The sequence below is a fragment of the Centruroides sculpturatus genome, unplaced genomic scaffold, assembly GCF_000671375.1.
Source record: "Centruroides sculpturatus isolate CEXI.00-Female unplaced genomic scaffold, Cexi_2.0 scaffold1062, whole genome shotgun sequence".
Classification (NCBI taxonomy): Eukaryota; Metazoa; Arthropoda; class Arachnida; order Scorpiones; family Buthidae; genus Centruroides; species Centruroides sculpturatus.
This window is the reverse complement of record NW_019385225.1, coordinates 202,466-220,585: the sequence shown is the minus strand read 5'-3', so window position 1 is coordinate 220,585 and position 18,120 is coordinate 202,466. Positions and strand designations below refer to the sequence as shown.

Genomic DNA, 18,120 nt, shown 5'->3' with positions numbered 1-18,120 from the left:
ATTAAATTATGACATTACTTACTTGTAAACAAATTGCAACATTGACTCGACATCCAAAACTAGTACTAACTGCTCTTGGCGATAACCCTAAACTGGAGAATAATTTAGAGAAAGAGGTAGTAAGAGCAACTCGGGGTCTTTCTTCTGATACCACTACACAAGTCCTTACGCAACTCAAGTTAATTCCTCTTTGCTATAATAGAATTGAATTAAAATACAATAAACAGCAGTAATTTTGTCTAAAATCCAAATAGCAGCGAAAGAATAGACACGAATTAGCATGAAATAATGTTTTTTTTTTTTCTTACAGCTTTTTCAAATATTTGTCAAGAAGTCAAAAACTTTTAATTTAAACGTTTTCAGGATTAACGTTCAATCATCAACAATAAAAATACAGAATCACTCTAAATTCCAAAAATACAATCGTTCTATTACCATAAGAATACCATTTTAAATTGAAAAATTACAAGCATTCTATCATTAAATGAATATAATTAATTTAAATTTAAATTTAGACATACTAAATTCAGAAAAAAATTTAATTTCTAGCGTAATTCTTTCTTTTGTTATTGTGATTAGTTATGGTCTTATTCACAAATCTTTGTGCTTTGAATTAAACTTTTTTCCTCAGCTATTGTGTCTCTATAAGGAGACTTCTTTGCACTTCGTTTGTGTGTATGCAACTTTTATTCTGTAAAACTTGTTCATCTTGGTTAATTAATTCTTTTTGAGGAAAATTAACGTTCAGTTCAAAAGTCTTATAGTCATAAATTATAGGAAATCGAGAAAAGTTTGGCGTTCTAAAAAACCTCTTATATACAGTAAAACCTGTCTACGGCGACCACCCACGGTTCCTTAAAAAAGTGGTCTTTTAGACAGATGGTCGTCCAATACAGGTGGTCCTGTAATAACGTATTTTGCGCACTTTTTAGCCATTTCTACTAAGCAAAACTCGAGGTGAGCAAAAATAAGCGAATTTTTTCAACGATAGGGCTATATTGGTATTTTATTTTATTNTTTATGATAGGGTTGTCTATAAAGGACATCTACACTATTTACACATTTCATATTACTGTATTCGTAAGTGATAAAAATTTTAAGGGAGGTTGTTTTGTTGGATATCTGAAGAGGGGAAACTTGGACAATGGGGAGGGGGAGTAAAATCTTCAAAAGAAAAAAAAAATGCAGACGTAAGTTATGGACAGCCTTGTACGAGCGTTTGATGATTGATGTGTATAATTAACAAATGATGAATACTGAGTATACAGAGTACTCATCATTTGTTAATTTATTATTCACAATTCAATTTTAAAAACTGCTGTTTTCAGATTAAAAAATTCCATATATTTCTATATATAATATAAGCATTAAAATAATTAGTAAATACAGTATGATTTATAATTTTATATATATTTAAATTTAAAAATACCTTTAAATGTCCTATTGATGAACCCAATCCTTTAGTACAAAGATCCATTACTCCATAGGAACAAAAAGTGTCCCGCACTAAAATATATAAAAAAAATATTTTATTTAGAATATTCTTGATCTAGTAAAAAAAAATTGCTGAAAGTATAAAAATATTTTCATTGTTTAATGTTATATTTGCATTTTATACAGAAGATATTTGTTACATTAACACTCTAATAAACTATTTTAATATATTTATATTAATACAAAATAAAGAAGCTGGTGAGTGTCTTTCTAGGGCTATCAACTTTCCCTGAAAATATTAAATATAGGTTTGATATCTTTATCTGGTTATATGCATGGAGTTGTAATATACTACCTATTAATAGTAAGTGGAAAAGAAATTAATCCAGGTTCACTTTCCCATTCTCAAATGAGAACACCTCAATATCATTTCAGTGAATATGTTGATAAGAGAGAGCAATCACCCATTAAACCAATGCCCGAACCATCCCAATTAAAAGACTACTTACAAAGTTTATCACAAAAAAACAATTGAGTGATTGATTTGTTGAATGAAAAAACACATTTAATAGAAAAATTTAAAAGAGTACTTTCTTTTTTGTCATCACTAGAAAAAAACTGACGAACTAAGTAAAGGTTTTCAAGATCATGAGATAAGAAATAAAAAAAGTTGAGAAAGCCATTCAAATTGGTATAGAAGAAAGAGATAAGTTAAAAGAGAAATTAAAGTTGGTTTTGTATAAAAGAGACAGACAAGAAAATAAAAACAAGAAAGAATAATTTAGTTTTAGCAGAACTGAAGAGACATTCAACATCTAATGATAAAGATGTAGTTACTTTTTGAAATTATAATTAAACAAAAGCAATATTGAGGTGCAATAATTAGTAAGCATTTGCTAAGAGTTAGATGTAACTGGTTTGATTTTTCATTGAATTTAAGTTGGTGAGAAAAAGGTAAGGTCTTTTCTCATCTTTGGCCAAAAAAAAATAATATAAATAAAAAATATCATAGAATTAGTTAATTTGATGAGTTGTGTAAAAATGTAAGATTTATATAAAAATTAAAAAAAGAGAAAGAGTTAATGAGATGCTTTGAAAATTGAAAGTAAAAAATGAAATTAATATTAGAGTGTAATAAACTCAGGCAACTGAAAACAATGGAAGTTATTGCAAGACAGTAGTACTAACTTATAAGTAAGTGGGAAAAATTAGCTTGATCTTGAACGTAAAAAAAGGCATTAAGGAAATGTTTTCAACAGAAATGAAAATTCTTATTGTTATGTTCTGCAAAGAAACTATTGTGGACCAAAATAAGAGAAATTATTTGCTGATGAAGGCACCTGACAATTTTAGAATAAGTCAATAGGTATGGTAGGGAAAGGAAAGTTTCTCCAGATACAATAGACTGTAGAATATGGACTTAGTTCTTGAAAACATGCTGTAGCAGGTACTTTGAGCTTGGTGGATTAAACAATTCAAGTTTTTGATCCCTTACTTGAGCCAGAAATTGAATTTAAAAATTGAATGAAACAATTTTGAAACTTAAATCAGGGAAGGTTCCAGGTCCTGATGGAAAATAAATGAAATGTATAAAGGTTTTATCACAAAAAACTTTAGCCAAAATGTTTAAATCAATAAAATTAAGACATCAATGCTATTCCTGATTCCTGGAATGAGGATGTGCTTAAGATGATATATAAAAGCTGAGACCCAAAGTAATCCACTTAATTATGAACCAATCTCTTTAATGAATGTAACCCGTCAAATCTTTAGTGCAATATTATCAGATAGACTTCAAAAAATGTCTTCCCAAATACAAAGTTTTGTCAATGTATCCTGGTACTTTTATATCAGGAAGAGATACTGATTATAACGTGTTTATTTTTAAATAAATTGAGTCAGAAAAAGAAGAAAACTTTTTGATCATTTATGGGACTTGAAACAAGTATATGACAAGACTGATCATAATATCCTCTAAAATAATCTTACTTCATTTGGTATATCCTTAACTGTAGTACAGTAAGCTTGGTATTAAAAATTAATTAAGTAAGAAAACAGACTTCTAATTTTTTTGAGATTTTAATGGTTTATGCACAAAACCTTATGTTTTAAAGAGAAAATGGATTACTTATATAAAAATGTTTGAGTTTAATTTAACATTTTACCCTAACAATTTTTTTAGTGAACGATATTCCAAAATAATTCTAATAAAATAAAAATTTAAATTGAAATTTTTCGAATTTAAAAAAATAATAATAAAACTTTGAAATGGTATTTAAATAATTTGAATTGTTTGAACAAAATTATTGTTAATGCCTGAAAAAAGTCAATTGAAAACATTTTTTGTGATAAATATTCTTTATAATTTAAGGACAATATTTTATTATAAATACTTTTTGATAACGTAAATACCATATAATCAATTATAATAAAAATAACTTGAATATTCAAACATAAAACTCAAAAATAAATATGACTCAAGTTAAATGTTTTTATTTGATTTGATTTTAATAAAAGATATTACTAATATGCAATCATTAATTTTATTTAAAATCTTATTTAGATTAATATGGCATAAATAGCATGGTTTTTGAAATGACAGCAATACTAAACATATATAACACATTTGAAAATAATTATGACAAGTGTACCTTTATATTGACTGACAGTGGACAACCATAATGCTGGATTTATCTCTACTTCTGACGGTGGTATTAAAATAGAATGATGACCAGAATATACACTAGAATATAATATTTTATATTAACAATAAAATTAATTTTTTCAAAATAAAATCTTAAAAATATTCTACATAAAAGATGAAAAAAGTTAGAAACTTATTCATATTATAAATTTTAATAAGGGCTTTAAAAAGATCAGAAATTAATTTCTCTCTCAGTTTAAATTCTTTGTTAACTAATCATAGTAACTTTATAGAAAGAAATCCCACAATTAAGCACAGTATAGAGTAAAATAACATTGTTTGTTTGCTGTTGATTAATGTATATGTAAAAACAAAACATCTTATTTTATTTTTAAACCTTCTGTTTTTATTTTACTTAATGATTTCATTTCTTTTTCTAAAAACTCTTATTTGTCTACACTTATTTCATTTAACCCTGTTTAAAAATTGCTTAATATTTTTTCATGTTTTAAATTGATTATTTACAAAAAAATAACTTTCTTTAAAACATTCTATCAATAATAATAATAACAATGAAAAATTTGCTTAATTTAAAGTTAAGAAAAGTATTTAATTAGAAATATTTTCAGCTTTGATCTACTTCATCTTCAGTTAACAGAATACTATAAATGAAACAAAATTGTTTTGCATTTTTAACTGCAAAGTAATTCTATTTGTTTAGCTTTGAAAAACCTGCTTGACCCAGGAACATCATATTATTTGAACAGAAGTTGGAAAAAGAAATTTGTTCTTTACTTTTCTCATAAATGACATCTTATACACTGCAACAATATTCATGAAATAATATATAAGTTTGAACTCATAATACAATTCTAGTAAATCCTCATCATCAATTTCTCTAAGTTTAAAGAGTGATTGTCACAATGGAAATACAGTGGTACCTCGGTATACGTCTGCTTTAGAATACGTCCAATTCAGAATACGTCCTGTTTGGATGAAACAAATTTTGCTCAATATACGACTTTTGTTCGGTATACGACATAATTCAATTATACGCGCCATCAATGAACAAGTAGCACTATTGATGTACTAGACCAGATTAGACGTTCACGGTGCAACGGTTTATAATTTTGTTAAATTTCTTCTGATTTTAATTCGTAAGTAAAATTTTATTATTTTTATTACTCACGAATCGCAAAAAGGCAAATGAAAAGCGACAGAAAACTAAAAAAATGACTAGAATTACAATGGAACTGATAAAAGAGATTGTTGAGAAATACAAAGGTGGCACGCGTGTTCGAGATTTTAACTGTTGCCTACCATATTCCGAGAATGACAATATGGACAATCGCAAAAAATAAAGACATTATTAAATCTGCTAATGTTGTGAAAGGGGTTAAATCAATTTCTAAACAGAGATTGAAGACATTAGTATCACGTCGAGAAATTGCTTTTGCTTTGGATAACTGAAAAACAGTGCTGGAGACAGCGTAATGAAAGAAATTATTTGCGAGAAAGCTAAAAAGATACACGTTGATCTCACGAAAAATCAAGCAGGAACTAGCCAGGAAAGTGAGGTGTTTAAAGCCAGCCATTTTTTTTACACAAGAACGGATTAATCATTTTTACATTACTTCTTATGGGAAAGGTTGGTTTGATATACGTCCAATTTGGTATAAGTCCAAACATCAGTAATGGATTAAGGTCGTATACCGAGGTTCCACTGTACTTTCAAATATTATCTCATTTATTTCTGGCTCAATATTATTATCTATATAAAACGCTTACTTTCAAGTCGCCAGCTGTTTAAATTTTTCATGAAGAAACATTTTCATCTCTTCAGAAATATTTTAAAAATGGACATCCTTTGGTTCAATTCAGTTGTGATTGCCTATGCACTTCCATTTTCAAGAAAATGTTAATCATGTCACACATCTGTTTTATTGTTTACTCAGATATCATTTCTGTGTACAGCACTGCATTTTAATATACCCTATTATTTGCCCACCTGCCTCTGAAAATAATCAGTAATGAATGACAATAGGTCATGTCATCCATTGCCTTTAGACCTATATACATTCAGTAATCAAGCACTCCTTTGTGAAGGTATGGCCAGAGTCTAGTGTTTGTGTTGTCTTACTTCTTTAACTTATTTAAATATTTTTTTGCATTTTTAATGAGACTAATCTGAATTTAGAAATTGCATTTAGTAGTAATACTATTAAACTATATTAAAATATTATCACATTATACTGTAAATTGGAACAGTTTCTTTGTTTTATTAAAAAATATATGTCAATATAGTCTTTGTATAATTTCTGCATGTACAGTGAAATCTAGACTCATTTTTTTGAGAGACCTAAAATAACTATGGGTATAAGAAACCAATAGATGATGTAGGACTTTGTTTTATTTCTTTTTTAAAAGTCATTGATCTTAAACTTCATTTATTTAATACAATTTTTCTTTTTGAAACTGCTGAACAATAAACTTTCAATATTTATGATGTTTGCCTAGTCTTTCTTCACCACCACTAACCTTACTTTGTAGTTTATGACACTTGTAATAAACTACAGAGCCATTGTCTGATATGTAAGATGCATGCAAGATCACACAGCTAATAATTGCACACAGTTTGAACCACTACTTGCTATATCACATTCCAAAAACATTAACTGATGTTGCTAATATCAATGCATACCAATATTTGTGTGTAATGTGATCACTTTTAAGAAAGAGCAATCTGAGATTAACATTCTTCATTCTTCAGGACTAAAAATTCTGACCAATAGATATGGAAAAACAATTAATTTAGGAATGATTAATGTGCATTTAATTTCCATAGTTTAAGACCACAGAAATTGAAAAATGTTTTCATGAAAGCATTATTCCAATAAATTGAATTTTCAATGTATATATAACTTTATATTAACAAACAGAAATGCATATTTCTGCCAGGATAAATTTCCCATCTTATAAGATGCACAAAAAAAAAATGAGGAAAAAAATTACTCTGTATATAATAAAATGAATACATTAGATTAGGTCTGAGAAAAATGAAGCTAGGAGCATATGATGAAAACCTAATTATCCTAATTTTAGTACCGTGGTATAAGAACAACCAGAAATATACACAATTATAAGTTACTAAGAACACAAATGAGAAAATAATTCTTATATATAAAATGACCATCAATCTGAAAAAACTACATATTCATAATACAATCAATCTACTTGTCATTTGTTTCTCTTGCTGCAATCACTAACTAATAATTTCAGCCAAATTTATCTCAAATTTTTGTTAGAATAAACATTATAAAGGCAATACAAAATAGTCATTGTCAGTCTAATCATTTTCTAGCATTCACTAATATCAAGTCAAAAGCTCTTGCTAAAAAGCCCATCCAGATGACTTTCTGTAATGTGCTTTAGATTTTCATATCTTAAGTTATTGAAAATATCTTTTTTCTAATAATTTTTACTAAAGTAGAATGCATCTTACAAGACAGAAAATAAATAAATTTTTAATTATTAGTGTAAAATGAAAAGATTATACAATTATTATGTAGAAATTATGTCAAATTAATTTTTATATTTTTAAAGAGATTAAAAACAAATTTACCTATTTAAGCACCACAAAACAAATCCTAAGCCACAATAAGGATCCAAACATAAAGCTATATGTCTCGAAGGATATAACTCACATGCTAATTTCATACTCCGACACAAAGAAGTTGCAGCAGTATGAGATACCTGTTTCAAATTAAATAAAATTTATGATTTTTTACATAAAATAATAAATGACATAATAGTTTTAACAATAAATGAAAAATACTTTTCATTATTTATTCATCAATCGATAAGACAATCAAACAAGTTTATTTATTGTATTAAAATCTTTAATAATCTTAAATGATATAATAAATAAGCTTTAGTAACAGTAATTTTAAAGATACTAAATATATTATCGTATATTAGACAACTTAAATTCTAGAAATCAAAAATATTTATTGGCTAAACATTTAATACTTTTGAAGTTTCTCCTAAAAAATATTAGTCCTAAATTTTGTACATTCTTAAAAATATGTCTGATAGTTGAACAATAGGATTAACATCCTATCCATCCTAAGCATTTTATAAAGGAAGTCCATTTCCAGAGAACTAAAATGAAAAGCTATAAAATCTTAATAAAAATAGACAGAATGACAATTATATTTTAAAAAATCCACAAAATTCTTGTCCTGGTTATTTTTATTACCATTTATATATATTTTTTAATTATGCCATCACCAAAAGATAAGTTATTTTACATGCTTTACATACTTAAATGGACAAGAATCTACAAGAAAACATCAACTTTGCTGTTAGACTGTTATTCCCAAGGTGCGATATGGACAAACAAATAAAGCTTTTGTGTTTTTTTAATTACTTTTGTAAATTATTTTTTAAACTACAAAATTTCGTAAAATTATTAGTTTTCAAAATACAAGTTCAATATAATATTCAATAATAAAAATAATTAATGTGTGGAATGATGCACAGAAAATGAATGGGAGAGATCTATAATTATAAATTAATTCTAATCACAAGAAAGCCTTTTCTCTTTTACATATAAATTGAATCTCTGGCTACTAAAATTGCAGCTGGATGATTGAATAGTTAAGGTATTATCCTACTGCTCTAAAGATCTGGAAATAAATCTGGTCAGGTTAAAAATTCCTAGAAATTTTTCAAGTAGTAGTCCAACCCAGAAATGATGGCACCACCCCATTCTGGGCCTGATAAAAAGGCCCTCTTAGTGCCCACAGGACAGAAAGAGTTTATATACAATATATAAAAAGACTACTACTACTAATTCAACTTGATCAAGAACAATTTATGTAATTTACTTTTTCAATATTTTCATACAGCTTTGAACCAGAAATAAAGCCTTAGCATTTTGTTAAGTTTTACTTTTGAGTCTTTTTTTTGTTTTATTTAGATAAACACATCATAATAATTAATATAAACAGTGACAAATATTTTTTGTATTAGAGAAATTTGTGACATCAACATTAAATTAATAGTTTCAAACTTTAGTAAAATAACTGAATATTTTATTTAATTAAATAAATACACTAAGTAAATAATATAGTATTTATTTTATAGTTTCAACTTATTACTTACTTTTATTCCTGCTAACATCCCTGTTGTACTGACACTGAAGTCTAAATAAGCAATCATTTCTGGAGTAGGTGCTCGATAAATGCTTGCAAGTTTCTTTTTAGGCAAATCATCAGTTTCCATAGTTAAAGGCCATGATTTAATATCCACCACATTTCCTGCTTCTTTTGACTTGAGCAACTTAATCACAGGTGCAGTTGAAAGAATTAGAACAGATCTACTCACATCAACAATCATTCTTACTGTTGGTAGTGTTGTTTGGAGATTCTGTGGATGAGGTGGTCTTATTGTTACAGGAACAACACCTATAATTATAATTAATATCTATTTAAATTTTATAAAGGAAGAATCAACAAGTGTCTTTGTAATTTATCTAGTAAAAATAATTGGAATATACAACAATAAGAATTCAAATCTAATCATAAAGATTTTTTTCATTCACTTCCATTCCATGTATATTTAATTTTTCATCATGTAGTGTTATTAGTTTGATTATTATAGAGTATATGCTTCACCTTAATTATTCAAAATATAAAAAATACTTTGTAAAAATATTCATAATTATTATTGTATCTTGTTTATATTTTTTAAATTTTTTTAGGCTATTTTTTTCTTTTGGGATATAAATCTTTTATCCTCAGACGTTTCCTGTATGTAATTATAATAAAATAATCTCATTTAGTTTATAGTCAAATATATGTCTTGAAAAAAAACAGACAATTTATATTAGTTAAAAAAATTAATATAATCTTAACAGAATTTAACAAAGGTTAATTTTAATCAAAATGTTCATACATCATCATCAAAAAAGCAATAAAAATTCATTCATAAAATAATACATACCAACATATAGGCAACCATAGAAGGCACAGATCAGATCAATACCAGGAGGATAAATCAAGGCTACATGATCTCCTGTATTTAATTTTCCTTTTTCTAATAATAAACAACCTACTCTCTCTGCTCTTTTATGTAACTGAGAACAAGTTAATGAGGCAGCATTATTACCCTGTTAAAAGAAATATTTTATGTATTTATCATAAATATGTAAAATATTTATAATGATTGAAATTAATGATTTAATAATCAGTAAATAAATTATTAAATTTAATTAAAAAATTATTGTAATTATTAATTAATATTAGTACAAGATAGCAATCTAACTTCATTCCTTTCTAAAAATTTATTTTATATTAATTGTTAATAGATAGTCAAATTTCAGGCTTGGTTATATATATATATATATATAATACCTTATAAATAGCATGTCTTTAACTGTCATGCTTTCCATAACTGCTTCAGAGTCACAGGGATTATAATGATCTAGGTTATGTGAAAATTATTTCCATTCTAGACATTTTTTGTAACATATATGTCACCAATAGTTATCCACATAAAATTATAGTAATTTTATTTAATTTAATGATGAACAGATTACAAAATGAAAATCATGGATGGACATCCAAAAACCCACTAGACAATTCTGGCATTTAAACATGTATAACAGGGATGGCCAACACGTAGACCGCGGTCGACCGCAAAGGTTTTGAAAGTAGCCCGTGAAGCTAAAGTTGAACAATTTGCTTTCACTTAAATTAATGTTTAAAAATCTTAATTCGATAATTTATTCTTACAATAATAGATTGTCTGTGCAACGTACCCTGTGCAATTGTTTATCTGGATAAATACTGTTTGTATTTATCCAGATAAACAATGCAAATGAATGTTAACGCATGCGCATATAAAAATCCTAAAATTGTTTGCCCATATTCATAGTTGCCCGCAGACTACATTTTACCAAAAAAGTAGCCCCTAAGGGATAAGGGATAAAAGTTTGGCCACACCTGATGTATAATCTGACCTGCAGTCATTTTCAAAATATATATACTATAATAATTTGAATTCGCATTTAATTTTCCTTATTAATAAAATAAATTATATGTATACACAATGTAAGGAATGGCATTTTCATGACAATTTTTTGATTACACATGGTTTTAATAAGTCTAAATGTAATTCTACCAATAATGGAAAGCTAAAAAACTTTGGCCTACATGAACCTTACAGATATTTTATTTGTCTGATTTTGCATTTTCTCATGTCTTGTGTTATTTGTAGCACGTGTTTCACATTTCTGATAGAAATGAGTGTTGGAAAGCTAACAACACTTATGCTGAAGGAAAAATATAAACTTGTGTCTAAATCTGTATGTAAGAAAACTTTGCAAGCCAAATTTGTAAAACAAAAAAACCTTCCAAGAACAACATTGTTGGGAATCCTGAAGAAAAAAAAAGGAAATTAAGAAACTTTTTCTTGGATCTTCATCATGGCTGTCTCAAAAACGCCAGAGAAAGTTGCTGTACAAAGAAGCTCTGGTACGTTGGCTAAAGCAAATTTATTCATTGAATCTTCCTGTTTCAGGGCTGATACTGCAACAAAAAGCGATGGAAATCACTGAGGTACTTGGAGTAGAAATCAACTTTACTGCCAGTGATGGAATGTCAGAGATACATTGCATGTACTGTATAAAGAACTACTGTATTTTCATAAATGTAGTTTTGTGGTTTTTTTAAAACTTAGTCGTCATATTGGATAACTGAACATATTTCCACTTATCCTTGGGGTGTCGACTTATGCGGACTCGACTGAACTTGGTTCAATTAGTATTGCCAAATGATTTGCTGGATTATTTATTGGGCTATATATCTAATTATAAAATTAGCATTAATATAGCCTGATAAATAATCCGGCATATTTAGAAATAATATGTTGTAATTTATTTTTAAAAAAAGCTTCAAGTACCTTTGAATTTAACAGCGTAAAAACAGTATGGTCTCCTGTCGTTGTTGCACGCCATTTAAGTATTTCAGAAATAAACTGATATTTTCGGGCTGTATCACTATCATCGTCAACAATGCCAACATCTCGTCCCTGGGCAGAAGCTAAACGAACTCCTTGTACCATATTTCCTACCATAACTGAGGCTGGTCCAACTTCTGAAACAAGTAATTTTTAATTTACACATTTACAAATAATAAATAAATATCCATTTACAAAAAAGATTAATGCCAAATGATTGCTAGATTATATCAGGCTATAATTAATGTTATTATTAGTAATTTAACCTTGAGGTAGGCCAAATTATTTAACAGTAGTAAATAATAGCATTAATATAGCCTGATATAATCTATCAATCATTTGGCTTTAATCTTAAAATATCTTTTTTTACTTTGTATTAAACAACAAGTAATATATTTCAAGATGATAATTTAACCATATTTATCATTTTAATTCAAAATGGTAAAGATATCATGAAGAAGAATTACTAAAAGACAGTATTGACACAAGTGTCAAACACACTATGAAATTTAATAAATGCACTTCACACGTCGCAATAAGAATAAATTATTATAAAAATATTTTCTTACTGCAATAATTTTTAATATAAATATGTAAGCATACAGAAGTATAAATAAAAAGTTACCAAATGTTTTACTTATACAAAGCCAATGATGACAAAGATTCTTATTGAAAATAAAAATTTTATCATCATTGGCTTGGTGATAAATTAGTAATTTTAAATTTATAAAAGCTCACTTTTAATTTAATATGTACAGCAATCAAAGCTGTATTGAAATGATTTCTGCTATTTGATTTAATAAAATTTATTAATGAGAACAATTGTTTACAATTATATGTTAAACCAAACATTGTTAAAGCTGTTTCTACTATTTCCACAAATCTGAATGAATTGTGCAATGAATACCATTTTAGTTAAAATTATATTTTCAATCTTTTTCTTCTATAGACACATTTTCATTCATGTCATTGAAAATGTTCTCTCTATATTTACATTTAATTTAAGGAAATGGTTTCTCCACATGGTATTATTTCAAAACCAATCAAAAAATTTCATCTCTAAGTTTTTAATATTAAGCCAATTGAAGAAAGTTAAATTGAAGACTTTGAAATTGTAAATTTTACATGATTAAAAAGTGTAAAGATTTCTTGAAACTGAGCAATCTTTTGCAAAATATTTCTTTTGTGCCATTCATTACAGTAGAATATTTTTTAATTTTATTTTTTTATTTTCAACATTGCATTAAAATACTTGTATACCTACAATAAAATAGTTTACTGTTATTTAGTTTTAATGCATTATTAGATTAATGCAAAATTCAAAATAGTTAAAATAGTATAAAATTAGTTAGTTAAATAACAACTGATAAATACAGCATGTTTGGTTTACATAACTTATTTCATCCCTGGAACACTTCCAAATTTTTATAACTCAATATCAAAATTTTAACATATATTCTTTAAACTGTGATATTTAACTAATTTTACATAATTTATCACTATTTTGAAATTATTAATATCTTGTTAATTAATTCATATTTTTACCTGGATGTACTTCCCTTGGTTTTGGCAGGTTTGTAACACAAGTGTGTGGACACATTAATACATTGGCTGGATGAAGACTGCCTTCCAGAAACCTATGCTTAGTTTCAGAAAGATGTATTCCTCCTAATGGGGTCTGTTTATATAAATAATTAAACTTTATAAACAAACAATAAAATATTTTAAATTATTTATTATATGAATTAAAAATATCATAAAATAATTATTTAAATTATAAATTTATTTAATGCTATTCAATAATGAACTAAAAATAATAAAATAAAAAAATGCTACAAAGAATTTCCAGAAAGGTATTGCAATTTTTACTATACAATAGAAGCAGTGTTTTTCAACCTATGGGTGGTGACCCCCCAGAGCAAAGCCTTAAAATGGGAGGGTCATGGGTTAAAGAGAAAGACAAGTGTTTGCAGGTCCTACACTACAATAAAAAAAAACTAGAATTTCAGAGAGAAGGCTGTGCCTGTTTATTTTACAGTACAATTGGTTTTTTGATTGATATTTAAAGAAAGAAAATTAAATATGTTGTTTTTAAAATCACTGATATAGTTTTAATATGGCCCTGGGGGTTCACCAGAATTTTTTAACTTGTAAAGGGGTTGTGTATTCAAGAAGGTTGAAAAACACTGCAACAGAGCATCGATTATCTGAATACCGATCAACCGAAACATCAGTTGACCGAAAGTGTTCCAGTCGGCAAATTCAAAATTTCCACTAGGGCTGTGATGTTGCAGCACTATTCCCCTCCCTGCCAAACCGAACTGTAGGCCTAGTTTAATGTACTAATTATGTAAGGTATGTATTTGTAAGATGTGTGATACAAATTATATATAGTACAGTTTTATGTTTAATATATTTTTTTATAAATGATCAGTTATCCGAACAACCCCAGTCCCGAATTGTTTCGGTTAATCGATGCTCTACTGTATACTATTAAAGAAAAATAAATTAAACAGAGTACTTAAATTTATAAATAATTTATATTTAAAATAACAAAATGATTATGATTCACAAGATTATATCAGACATTTGTGAATATGTCTAATAATTGTATTTAGAATGGTTATACTTGATAAAATTGTTGTCAATGAAGTGAAATTAAAATTATCAGTTAATATTCATAAAATATTCATAACAACAAAAATTATTAAATATATTCAATCATACAACATACACGATGCTACCTGACAAACAAATTTTATTCTCTAATAACTCAACCAAAAAATTCTTAATTTGAGAACTTAATAAAAGAAAAATTTAATTGTTCAACAACAATTATCTAATTTACAAATTTAATCCCTTCTGTAATATCTATCATTTAACTAATTTTTGCTTCATAATCAACAAGAAAGATTTTTAATCCAGCTAATCGTCAAATTCTTGTTCAGCCGCTTTTTCTTACATTTAGATTATGCTTCTTTATTTTATTTCATAATTACTTATAGGTAACAATATCAAGATGGCTGAAAAGATAATTCAGCTTTTATTTAGTACAAATATTTGCTATAGTTGTTATAAAACAGTATTTAACATTGTTTTATAGCAATCATTGCCTAAATGTAGGAATGATAGTAAAGAAAAATTAGTCCAACAACAAATGGTTATTACAAAAGTAATTTTATATCTCAAATTTAAAATATTTTTATGGCAACTGACACAAAAGAAACTTCGTGACCAAAATATTTATAAGATAAAATCATCACATTTTGAATTCACTAAAGAGTTAATTATGAAATTTATACTTAAAATATTTATGGTGCAAATGATATAAAAAGAAAAATTTTTGGTAATGACATAACACATTGTTCCAGAAACATTTTTAAATCAGAAATCCTCCTCTTTTTTTAAAAAAAAATAAAAATTTGGTACATCCCAATAAATTTTATTATTATTTTTCAATTCTAATTACCAAATATGTAGTATGGTCTGATGTACATTTTCCTATTTTTATATCACATTTTATTAATTTTGAAATTTTCTTCTGACCAACAAAATTTTTTGAGTGCCCGTTGAGTATATATTACATACTGTTAGATCCTAGCACACAGTGATAACTTTGGTAGTAGTTTTATGTTTGTAGACATAACAAAATATATTGCATACTTCAATAACATTTTATCATGAAATATGTTAACTTACTGATAATACCTTTAATGGAAATTGTTCTAATTTAGTATAATTCATTATACAAAATTTTTGTAAAATCTTTCAATATCAACCAATTCTTATATTCCTAAATAAATGTATAGTTATGTCTATGATCTGCTATAATGTCAATAGTGTTCTACTAAAATAAACCAATTTAAGTATTAGTAATTATTCTATAAGATTTAAAATTAAGTTTAATAATAGTATAAAACTGCTGTATGTAATTATAATAAAATAATCTCATTTAGTNATAATAGTATAAAACTGTTAATTAATTGTTAGATATTTACATACTTTTGGTAAATAATTAGGTGGAACCAGAGCTAAACAGTAGATACCAACTTGATGTATACTATCAACTGCTTGTAAAACTCTGCTCATCCATTGAAAGCTCTGAAATTATAAATTATATATTAAATATTTTATTTTAAAATAATCAAACATTCTTCTTTAATAAAATTTATTTATACTTCTTCCTCTGTACAGTCAGGTCTTTGTTCAGCAATTACACATATTCTTTCATCTCTAAGAACTCTAATAGAAAATACTGCAATTCTGTAATAATAGGAAATTTTCATTCACATAATTTAAAGTAGTAAAATAAAATCATAAATTAATAATATTTAGCTTGTAATTATAAAATAATAATTAAAAGTTATAGTTATAAAAACTGTATTACACAATTCAATTATTACCTTTCCTATAAGGAAAGAAATTGAAAAATTAACTTATTAAATATACTTCTTAATCATTTAAAACTGAAAATACTAGTAATTAATTAATAAAAAAAATAATATAAATTTATACAGGAATCTGTAAATCTGTTGTAAGTGCTATTGAACTCTACAATTTAAAAAGTTTGAGTGTTATCTTTAACTTTTGTTAATTTATAATAATAAATTCGTAACTACGTAAGTATAATAATGCAATTTTTCAAATATGAAGTTTTTAAAGCTTCAAAACATCTTTATTTTATGAAGAATACAGTTATCTAAACATTTGAATAATTTAAATTCTTTTCACATAAAACTTAAAAGTTAGAAAATAGTATTAAGAATTTTAAAAATAAAAAATTAATGACTAGACCTCTGGGGAAAAAATGTTTCTTCTAAAAAGTACATGTTTAATAGTTAAACATAACTAAACCAGTAAGACTTTAAAAATTTATATATTATCTAAAAATTCTGTATTTCTGAAATGTATATACATACTGTCTACTTCTTGCTTTCCATGGTTCCAATACACATGAATTTCAGTTTCCAACATATATCATATGTGACTAATTGCATGAAGTAGAAACTTTGCTGCTAATTCTTCAATCTACAATTCACTAACACAGATGCACATCATGATCAGTGACTAACGATGTGATGTGCATCAAAGCTTTCAAAGTTACTGCACATCGGTAATAGTTCACACACACACAACAAACCTAGTGTTACAATTTTAATTTTGCATGCTTTTTCCGTAGTAAACCTCTATTCATTGTTCATTCATGTATAAAAAACAAAATTCAGTCTTATGTAAGTCAGAATAACACTTATTCTTAAACATCTCTAAAGGAATTTTTCAATCTTAGAAATTACAACAATGCAAAATTTATTTCTTTAAACCAGAAAAATTCATTTTAAAAATTACTTTCTGGCTTATTAATATTAATAGAATTTAATTAATATATTTTTAAATTATTAGATATAACTTAAAGTAAGTCATTTACTATTAAAATATTTATTTATTTACTTTAGTAGCATTGTTGTATAAATTATTCACATGCTTTGCTGTTATTTTATTTCAATTTAAATTATTTCTAGATTCTGAAACTGAATGAAAGTAATTTTTAAATAGAGCAAAAAACTTGTTTAAACTTAAGTTTTTATGCATACGTATTAATACAGGAAATTTTCAAATTAACAAATTCGAAGGGGGTGAATATTTTGAGTGTTTGATGTAAGAAGAATTCTATATATGAACAACTACAAATGTTCAGTTATGACTACAGGTATAAAATGCATTTAGAAAAACTTATTTAATAAAGCATGGAAAAACCAAACATGCATAATATTTGTTTAATTTATTTGCACATTTGCTGTATGCTGTTTATAAATGGCACTGCAATGTGTTGTACTCAAGGCATGGTTACCAGAAATTAGTCAAGGTTCACACAAATGCTTATCAAGAAGTAAAGGAATGCTAAGCCTCAAACTTTGGCTTCTAATTAACAGGCATTAGCTTTTAATGTCATAAATCTTTATATAGGGAATAAAAACTCAAAATGTTTTTAATAAGAAAAAAAAAATTAAAACATTGACATA

At 26.3% G+C, this 18,120-nt stretch overlaps 1 protein-coding gene across 1 annotated transcript in view; it reads right to left on the bottom strand.

Moving 5' to 3' along the window:
• LOC111636403 (disco-interacting protein 2 homolog C-like) overlaps nt 1-18,120 on the bottom strand; it is a 173,766-nt gene that overhangs the window by 6,200 nt on the left and 149,446 nt on the right. The window contains exons 33-42 of the mRNA XM_023381649.1: nt 16,279-16,363; nt 16,103-16,201; nt 13,646-13,778; nt 12,044-12,237; nt 10,085-10,250; nt 9,245-9,546; nt 7,701-7,831; nt 4,086-4,177; nt 1,430-1,506; nt 23-193 (exon numbers count right to left, since the gene is read on the bottom strand). Of these exons, the coding sequence (XP_023237417.1) occupies nt 23-193; nt 1,430-1,506; nt 4,086-4,177; nt 7,701-7,831; nt 9,245-9,546; nt 10,085-10,250; nt 12,044-12,237; nt 13,646-13,778; nt 16,103-16,201; nt 16,279-16,363 (1,450 nt within the window). The remainder of the gene's footprint in view (nt 1-22; nt 194-1,429; nt 1,507-4,085; nt 4,178-7,700; nt 7,832-9,244; nt 9,547-10,084; nt 10,251-12,043; nt 12,238-13,645; nt 13,779-16,102; nt 16,202-16,278; nt 16,364-18,120) is intronic.